The sequence below is a fragment of the Typha angustifolia genome, chromosome 7 (genome assembly GCF_048772165.1).
Source record: "Typha angustifolia cultivar Huaian chromosome 7, ASM4877216v1, whole genome shotgun sequence".
Classification (NCBI taxonomy): Eukaryota; Viridiplantae; Streptophyta; class Magnoliopsida; order Poales; family Typhaceae; genus Typha; species Typha angustifolia.
In genome coordinates, this window is record NC_133245.1 from 11,502,162 (window position 1) to 11,509,904 (window position 7,743).

The following is a 7,743-nucleotide window of genomic DNA, read 5'->3' on the forward strand; positions in this document are numbered from 1 at the left end:
TTCTGTTGCACTCAGATTGGAGTGTTTGAACACAGTCAGCCGAGCATTTTGATGCTTCTATGTCTTGCTATCTTATTACTGTTAATAGGGAGTTTAATCCAGCAAACTCAATCTGTAAGATAATCCGAATAAGCCCAGATCTTATAATAAGCAAATTGTTAAATCACATAAATCTTTTCAGCTTTCTATATGGTATATTTTTACTCTCTTTTAGAAACTTCTATATTTTATTTAGAATTAAATTTTTTTTTTCAATTTATCAATCCGGTCAGTGATATTAATTTGGTATTTACGAGTGCCTCTGCATAAGAAGTACTAGATGCTCCAGAACTCTCTTTCCGTCTTCGCTGTAATCATAGAAGCTCAAAAAGTCAAACTCTGACACAGTGTAGACAGTAGACTATGGACTCTGCAACACTCATCCAATAAAAATATAAAATTTCCTCTACGTTTAAATATTAGAAGCTACCTATGATGGTCCACATAAACTCACATGTCCATGGAGATTCTCATCTCCATCTCCATGGCCGTCCTATCTTAATAAATTAGTAGTTTATCCTTTGATTCTCTCAGTGCTAGTCAAATTGCAACTACCCAAAAAAAAAAAAAAACGCATAAAGAATTCAAAGCAGACGGCCATTTCCTTTGGTTTTCCATCAGAAACAGAGGAGTGTAGAGTAGAGCAGAACTTGAGAACCAGAGATGATGATAACTTTCTTCATTGAGATAACTCGACTACTGACATATACTAAGTAACACTGCAAGATCATCTCTCGAAGGTTTCCTATACACACCAAACTTAATTCTTTGATATAAATTCAAACTCTTAGATAAGAAAATCTATGTAGTTATAAAGAGAGAATAAAATCTAAACAGGGACAGTCCTGTTATGCCCAGCACCAGTCTCAGACTCAGGTTCCTCCTCGTTCTCGCCGGATAACTCCTCCAGGGACTTCCCATTCGATTCCGGCACCAAGAAGGTCAAGGCGAAACCCACAAGACTGCATCCAGCGAGAACAAACAGAGAGTTCCTCACGCCGATGCCGGCCGGGTAACCGTGGTCGGCGAGCGCCTTGTTCTGGTTCTGCGCTGCGTATAAAAAGCCGAAAGACCCGACGATGGCCCCGGCCTTGCCTGCGGCCGCGGAGATGCCGTGACACGTGGACCGCAGCCTCGCGGGGAAGATCTCGGCAGGGACGATGAAGGTGGTGCTGTTGGGCCCGAAATTGGCGAAGAAGAAGGTGAAGGCGTACATGACGACGAAGCCGATGTGGTTGCCGGCGGTGGTCCAATGGTGGTAGGGGATGGCGAGGCCGAGCATGAACACGGTCATCATGAAGAACCCGAGGAGCTGGATCGCGAACCGTCCTATCACGTCGATGAGCGCGACAGTGAACCAGTAGCCGGGCACGGTGCCGCAGAGAGCGATTAAGGTTTGCGCTCTCGATATTCTGAAGACCTCTTCGAGAGCGTTCATGGTTCTCGCCTTAGGAATCCAATTGATGGCGCTGAAGATGTCTTTTTGGAATAGATTCTGGCTATAGAAAGCTATGTCGAGAACGAACCAGCAAGTGGCGGTGCCGACGAGGTGGACGCCATGGCGGCGGGCGAACTCTTTGGAGAAGAGACCGAATTCATTATTCCTGCTGATCTTCTCGACGTTCTCTTGCTCCTCCATGATTTCTACTTGGAGCACCTTCGACATGTCGGACGCTGCCTGCTTCGCGTTCTTGGCGACGAGCGCGGTGTAGCGCGCCGTCTCCGGCATCTTCATCCGCCAGTAATAAGTCATCGCAGCCGGGATGGCGCCAAACATGAGGATTATCCGCCAGACAAAGTCGGCCTGCGGGACGGTGGATCCGGCGGGGTCGGACTCGTATGCCGGCGCGTCGAAGCGGCTGCCAAAGGCGGCGGAGACGATGAGGGTGACGACGCCGCCGGATAGGATGCCGAACCCCTGCATCGCGAAGACGGCGGCGATGAAGGCGCCGCGGGTCTTCTTGTTGGCGTACTCGGACATGATGGTGGCGGAGAGGGGGTAGTCGCCGCCGATGCCGAACCCAAGCCAGAAGCGGAAGAAACAGAGGGTCGCCATGACGCCGTTAGGAGAGTGCCCAAACGAGAGGCCGGAGGCGATAGAGCAGATGACCATGAGCATCAAGGTCATGCCGTAGACGCGCTTCCGGCCCATCTTGTCGCCGAGCCAGCCGAAGAAGAGCTGGCCGGAGAGGGTCCCGCAGAAGGCGACGCCGTTGACGGCTGCGGCGATGTTTGGAGGGAGGGAGCCGGGGTCCTTGGATCCGGGAATGTAATAGTAGATGCGGCCGAGGAGTTTTGTCACCAAGGAGATGCAGAAGAGATCGTAGGCGTCGGTGAAGAAGCCCATACCGGCGATGACGATGGCCGTGAAATGGTACCATTGGGTCTTCGCCAAATCCAAGGCGTTAAGGACTTGGAGTTGGTCTCTCGCCATTTTTCGTCTTCTTCAAATTCTCTTCTCTGACAGAGAGAGAGAGAGAAACAGATAAGAGACTTTCCGTTAAAAGGGTACTCTACGATCAGTTGCAGAGAGAGACAGAGAGAGATTCCTAGTTTCTGGAGATATCCCCCAGTAGATTCCCGGAAGAAGCACAGGAAAGTGGACAAGAAATTTGGAATGACATTTGCATCAAAACTCCTTTTTAAGGTTATTACTAATAGTAAAATTAAGATCTTAAAAATTAAACATTTTATACAAGCGTTCAGCCAAGTATATACAATTTAGATAGGAAGTAGACACAAGAGTCTAACTTTACTATTACTAAAATTTAAGAATTATTCAATACAAATTGCTCAATATTTTGAGGGATATGAACGAATATATTTTAAAATATTTTCTTGTTGACCAAATACTGCTCCAAGTTTCTTAATGGGCAGATTTAAAAAGTAAATCAGATACTTAAGAACTAAAGAAAAAGAAAAGAAAAGGAAATGGTGAGTGTGACCCAAAGGATCCATAAAATCGATAAAGAGGCCTTAGAAGGTAATAGAAGATAAAGAGTAAACGACTAACAATAAAATAAGGTGCTTTAGGGTTGAGGAAGCAGAAGGACATAGTTTAAACCTATCTCCATTTAACAACTTATATATAATTACACAATCAAGCTAACTAATCCAATAAGGAAAAAAAAAGAAACATAACAAGGAAATTTCTTACCTGTTTCAGAGACTGGTGGGCTTCAATAACCCCAGTAGAGTAATAAAGTGGAGTCTCTCTCGAGAGAAGAAGGCGAGAAGTGGGAGAGAGAGAGAGAGAGAGAGAGAGAGAGAGAGAGAGAGATGGAGCGAGAAGGAGAGGAAGAATGGAGAGGCATTTAATAGGAGGAGAAGGAAAGGCATCTCGGAGGGAATATTACATCTATCGCCCGTTCAACGAGTCAACTCACCTACATATGAAATTGATGGATCGAAAACGCTTGGCCAGCGAAGACACGCCTCGGGTTTCCTCTTCGTTTCCTCATGATGATGTGATACGAACACTTGCCTTCTTGACTTGCCTAAAAATAAATAGTATTCCACCCTTGGTTTGGTTGTTGGTAGAGGAGAGGTATATTCGCCCGCAGTAAACGCATATAAGCGTTTTTCTCCTCTTAATTTGCTATCTGTTAGTAAGTAAGTTCATGGAAGCTTAATATGGTATGTGAGGAGGCTCAATTTTATGGGCGGCCTGGAGAATTTGGATGATTATCCAACGGATTACTTTAGTAATTATTTATATAATAATTACTCTAATTTCAGTATTTGGCAGTAGGAATTAATACTTGAGATACTTGGAGTGGAATAATAGGGCTGTGAAACGAGCAGCTCCGGTCAACCTTGCCGAATATCGACTCGAGATAGAGCTAAGACAAGCCTGAATAAAAAATATGGCTCAAAATTAATTTCGTCCCTGAGCTAAAGATGGCTTACTCAGGATCAACTCAATAAGCATATGTGTATTATATATATATTATGTATAATTTATAGATATAGATTTTTAATCTAATGGCTAATATGTCCCATTACACAAATCCTCAAATATAGATTCAAGTTCTACTAAGTATATGATAATAAAAGTGGAAGCCCTTTCTCTCGTCAAACTTTATTATGATCCGACCACATGGGTGAAGTTAGTCGAGTCGAGTCTAGTTATTGATTTTATTTATTACTTTTAAATTTAAATTAAAGTGAATAAACTACATATGTAAGCCTAATAAAGCAAATTGAATCTGACCCGCTATGACTCTACTCTTACAGATAAGAGAGGTCACGAGTTATTTAATAGGTGTGGAATGCGTATTAAGTTAAGTTATTATTATTTTTTAGCATTTATCGTTTATTCATAGTTATTATATGGTCTTTCCTTTTCTGGAAGTCGATCTTAACCTAGAATTCTATCAAGCTACCAAACACTAGCCACCATGTTTCTTCATGAACCACCCGCCCTTACGGCCGACCTTCACCATCCCAAGATCGTCTGCTACCCTCCGACCATCACCACAATATCGAATAACCGTTTCAGCCCTATTATGACCTTCCCTCACCTTTTTGGCCATAATTTTTTGTTCCAAACTCTAAATCCACTCAAACGAGAGCCAAAATAATCCTATCTCATGAGGCTCTCATCCGTTACAATTTCATAATTTTTTACAAGTAAATCATTCAAGATCTAGTTCAAAAGAAAATCATTCTATATTCATCTTGAGAGAGAGAGAGAGAGAGAGAGAGAGAGAGAGAGGAGGCAAAATGGTGCAGACGGAATAGTAAGGGACGGGATGTACATTAAGATGGATATATACGAGAAGCTAGACAACATAACAGAAAGAGCATATGGGATGATGTACAAGGTAACAGAGAAGACTATCCAAAAGGTCGTGGCTTTAAAGAAGATTTGTCTTCTCGAGGGTGATGAAGGAGTTCTACCCATCATTCTTTGCGAGGGCCCCCTTGTCTGGATACTCTCCATCTATCTCTATGTCGTCCAAGTCGCGTTGGCCAAGACGGATGATAGTGATCTAGGTAGAAATAGAGGTGATAAAGAGAAGCTCGCCATGGTATTAGAAGAACTGGGTCAAGAAGGAGAGCACGACGCAAGAGTGGTCATTGAGGACCAATGAAACATTCCAAACTCGCCACTTGACTCCTACATGAGGCCCACGTGGAGGCCAAAATGACTACTAAGATACAATCATTATCAGATAAGACCAAAATAGTTGAATTAATCAAAGAGCCTATAGGCCAAAAGCAGCTAAAATCCCTAATTATAAAAGTACATGCTATTGCATTATAAGAATTAAAAGAGAACTAACACCATTTTAGTGAACTACTAAAAAAGCTCCCATTATGATAGTCAATCTGCAATATATGTCAAATATGGTTGAGTCTACTCATCAAATGACACTATCACTAGTAGGATAAAGTATATATAAGTATACCTAACGTGATAAGTGCATTAATATATAAATAGTTTATCACTATTATAATAATAAGATATGAATACAAATATATTAGTTTGCACAATTTGACTACAGCACATGCTAACTATTTCCAGCTCCCACCGTGACTACTCATCACACCTGATAGTAACCCATTAGTTATTACTTGTACTTGCTTAATATAAATGCTCACAAGGAATGGTAGACCTTAACATAGAATCATTTGCTACCTGGTAAATAGTTGGTTGATCATTTGCCATCGCAGGCTAAGGATCTCAGTAATCAGCCCATATCCGTATCTCTATTAGCATTATTATCATGGAATCATTCCATACAATAAAAATAATTAGCTACTACTTAAAGATGCTGGTACTCTATGTCATTAAATACCACTAGGTCTATAATCTCCAACTCAAATACCTCAAAAGGTTTGGCTCTCATCAATGGATAGTATAATCGCATGTTTAAGCTAAGGAGACAATGTGTTTAATAGTCTAAGATATATAGACTTGGACATCAAGCGTAGGCCCTACTTTATAATCCTATAATATAATTCCTCGCATGGTAGTACATGTTGCTAGCAACATATTTCTATGTTTGCATGATGTCATAATAATAATCAACTAATATAATTAAAAACATCTTCATCATGGAATAATGAGTATTATTTTACATGAGCATACTAATAGAGATACATAGAAATCATGTAACACAATCATGCCAATTATCATATTAAATCAATATGTGTAGCTATATAGGATAACGTTACCATGTCATATATAAACTATTCTAACGTATATCAATTAATCACCGAGGGAAGATAATCTCACCTATTAGTGCGCTTGCTCATGTGCGACCACGCCCATGCCTAAGTGAGTGTTCAGTTTGCCCATGGGCCGAGCCCAACCAAGCATGTCCCCCAGCTTGGATAGGCTGATCCAGCCTATCTCGATTGAGATAGCTAAGGACCCGAGCCTATAGGGATTGAGTCAACCATACCGAGTAGAAATGAGGCTCTACCCTCTTCCCTCACCTGACCACAACTCCACTAGCTACCGATTAGGGAAAACAAGGACATAAGCGACCATCAACCGCCGACCAATTAAAGGAGCAAGAGAGAGAGAGAGAGAGAGAGAGAGAGAGAGAGAGAGAGAGAGAGAGAGAGAGAGAGAGGAAGGTCGACAATGGGAGAAAAAAGAGGAATATAGTGCTCATGAGAGAATGGAGGGACCACTCAGAGGACATCGAGGCTAGAGAGATATCCAAGCTAGAGTACGACACCTCGACAAGCTTGCTAAACGTCAAAGTCACTGACTTCAAGCCAACAATTGGCCAATTTCATTATAGAAGCTAAATGACAATTAATGGTCAAAATTTGAACACACCACAAAACTAGATTAAGCACAAGGGAAGATAGAGGGCTCACTGGGGAATTTATCGATGAGTAAGTGTCGAGTTCAAGTCAATGTTGAGAACTTGGATGGGAGAAATGTTGATATTTCCTATAGATGGGAGCGATGTAGTTGGGGAACAAAGCGAAGAGGCAAGTGAGGAGGAAGAAGAAACATAGAGGGAAGGGGAAAAGGAAGCAGACATGCACACATAGCTTGAGGCTAGTGCATGTTGCATATCATATTGATGTCGTGTAAGAGTGGAGTAACGGGCAAAGGGGGAAAGATAGGTCAGGGATCACATGTTAAATGTGTGACCCAACCTCATCTTTTTGGGTGATACCACATGTGAAAGGTGAGGGACTGTCGCTAGCAATTGGGACGATGAGGACCACCTGCTCGATAGGGAAGATATAGGCTCGTTAATGCTAAGCTCAACTTGCTATTGGTACGGATCGACTACACTTGAGCTGACCTAAGCCTAAATAAAAATTAGGGCTCAAAATTAATTTTGAGCCTAGCTTGAGCGAAGAGTAAAGTTAACTCGCTCAGGCTCATCTCTTTTACATCTCTAGAGTCTAATTTATATTGTTAAGCACTTATAGTAGTTGTATTGTATATGATTTGATTGGAGCATTGCATCTAAACTCTATGTTGTTATTTGGCAATTAGATATAGTGTGATGTGTCTTGAATCATATAGGAGATTAAAGAAAAACTCAATACACTTTTTCCATTGACCCTAGCAATTTGGAGTTTTTCGCCTCATCTAAAGGGGCTTCCCCTACCATCGGTTTAACCTTGCTATCCTCCATTTGGAGTTAGTTTCCTTTTTAATCTCTCTCTTCCTTCCTCTCCTACTTTCTTTAGTAGTCTCATTATTCCTCTTTCCCCCATTGT

General features: G+C 41.9%; 1 protein-coding gene across 2 annotated transcripts; it reads right to left on the reverse strand.

Moving 5' to 3' along the window:
- Positions 1 to 703: 703 nt before the first annotated feature.
- LOC140763082 (probable inorganic phosphate transporter 1-4) lies at positions 704 to 3,521 on the reverse strand. 2 transcript variants are annotated; one of them, XM_073101123.1, is made up of 2 exons: positions 3,426 to 3,521; positions 704 to 2,499 (listed from the first exon to the last, which is right to left on the reverse strand). In XM_073101123.1, exon 2 carries the CDS (start codon positions 2,471 to 2,473, stop codon positions 869 to 871), a length of 1,605 nt encoding a protein of 534 aa, XP_072957224.1. In that variant the 5' UTR covers positions 2,474 to 2,499; positions 3,426 to 3,521; the 3' UTR covers positions 704 to 868. The 2 variants fall into 2 exon arrangements, with proteins under 2 accessions (XP_072957224.1, XP_072957223.1); XM_073101122.1 differs by lacking the exon at positions 3,426 to 3,521 and adding an exon at positions 3,197 to 3,354.
- Positions 3,522 to 7,743: the final 4,222 nt, after the last annotated feature.